The sequence below is a fragment of the Girardinichthys multiradiatus genome, chromosome 20, assembly GCF_021462225.1.
Source record: "Girardinichthys multiradiatus isolate DD_20200921_A chromosome 20, DD_fGirMul_XY1, whole genome shotgun sequence".
Taxonomy (NCBI): Eukaryota; Metazoa; Chordata; class Actinopteri; order Cyprinodontiformes; family Goodeidae; genus Girardinichthys; species Girardinichthys multiradiatus.
In genome coordinates, this window is record NC_061812.1 from 17,680,563 (window position 1) to 17,682,301 (window position 1,739).

At 43.7% G+C, this 1,739-nt stretch overlaps 1 protein-coding gene across 1 annotated transcript; it reads right to left on the reverse strand.

The window, feature by feature from the left end:
* Positions 1 to 236: 236 nt before the first annotated feature.
* pacrg (PARK2 co-regulated) lies at positions 237 to 1,482 on the reverse strand. Its single transcript, XM_047348270.1, has one exon. The coding sequence runs from the start codon at positions 1,338 to 1,340 to the stop codon at positions 666 to 668; it is 675 nt and encodes a 224-aa protein (XP_047204226.1). The 5' UTR covers positions 1,341 to 1,482; the 3' UTR covers positions 237 to 665.
* Between the last annotated feature and the right edge of the window lie 257 nt (positions 1,483 to 1,739).

Sequence of the window (1,739 nt, forward strand, 5' to 3'; positions counted from 1 at the left end):
CAACAGTCTGATAAAGAGGATAATCAGGGTTCTCTGCAATGTTCTCCATTTTATGAAGAATCTTTCTTAAATCCAGAATTTAGAATATACCTTACTTCCAAAATTTAATGGTATTTATCTTTGTTATAGGCTTTGTATCTTCACAATAAAAACAAATTTTACTCACCTTAAGGGGAATTAAAAACTGCTTTGTCATACCAAAACTTTAGGAATAACTTAAAAAAGAGACTGAAAGATATTGTGGGTATGTTTATTTTACAGTCAAAAATTCAGTAAACTGCATCCTGCAATAGCAAATATAAAGGTGTTTTTCAATGGATGGTGCAGCAACAAGTGATCCAACGCCAATAGCTTCTGCAAACTCACTGATGGCAACATATCTACAGGCAGGACACCAAAAGCCCAGGGGCCCACATCCTCTTAAATCCAGCCCTGGGTAGGGGCTATTGAATGGGATTCAATCTTAAAATTAACATGACTGTTCTGAAACTTTACAAAGCCAATTCAGTGTATACCAAGAATTTATGTACAGCCGTAAATAAATCACAACCAACTTAAATAACACTAAACCAATGTATTTTTTCATATGTTCGTATATTTAGAACAAGAACTTTAGAACCAATTTCTGAAGTCAGCAGTCCAATAGCGCCCACTCTGTCAGATCTTCATGCAGGACTATATGTGGGTATCATGGATTTGATTTGTTTAAAGGCGTCCGGGCCGCCGTAGTTTTCCAGTATCTCCAGAGTCTCCTCAATCAAATCACCAATGCTCTCTCTGTCCCGCCGGCTCTCGATAGCATCTCCGAGGTTTCTCTTCTTGTTCTTGAAGAGGTTGAAAACGGGCAGGATCTGCTTTAAGTAAGGCACCAGAGCCACCCCGACGTCGTCTGCGGACATCACCAGATACTGAAGGATTCTCAGGGTGGAGCACATCACCTGGTGGTTTTTGGTGTTCATGGCATTCCTGATGGGGATGATGAGCTTGGGCAGGACGGGGAGGATCTTGGAGCCTCCCCGTTCCAGCATGTCGTGGATCCCTTGCCGGGCGAGGAGCTCGTATGGGTACTCGGTCTCACAGAGGCCATGAAAGAGCAGCGGCAGGTAGTATTGGTAGTCCAGTTTCTCGATGTCCACCTTCCACGCTATGTTTTTGCCTCTGCTGTTATGGTCCACAGCGATCGGGAGCTCCCTGCGCTCGTAGTAAGTCCGAAAAGCGGTGGGTTTGGACGGCCGCTGCTTAAACACCCCTGTAGGTGGAGGCCTCGCAACCACGGAGTTCCTCATTAAGGCCTTGACGGTGAAACCGTCAGCTTTTACCTCCTTTTTGGTTCTTGACATGTCACAGCTCCTTCCGCAGCTGAGCTAAAAACATTAAAACAGTTTTTAAAAAAAGACGGGGTCGCTCCGATTACAATTTAATGCGCACGAAACTTCAGAGCCGTTTATTTTTCCATGGTTGCTATGGAGCTTTGAACGCTTCATTTCGAAGAGGAAGGGCGCCTGGTTACCATAGTAACCACAGTACACTGAAAACCCGACGCCGAACTTCCCTCCTTACTACCTGTCTGGGCATCAATCCGCCATAAACAAAATATAGTTCCTACATATATGCATCCTACCAGCATGAAAAGATCATTCAGCTTTATTTCTAGACCACTTTTCATACAGCTGAGTGTGACACAGAGGCTGCATGGGTGATAAACAGAAACTTACCAATCGATAAAGTACAATTAAATT

What these genes read in the sequence shown, in the direction of transcription:
- pacrg (XM_047348270.1), bottom strand. Translation starts at nt 1,340, where the DNA reads ATGTCAAGAACCAAAAAGGAGGTAAAAGCTGACGGTTTCACCGTCAAG.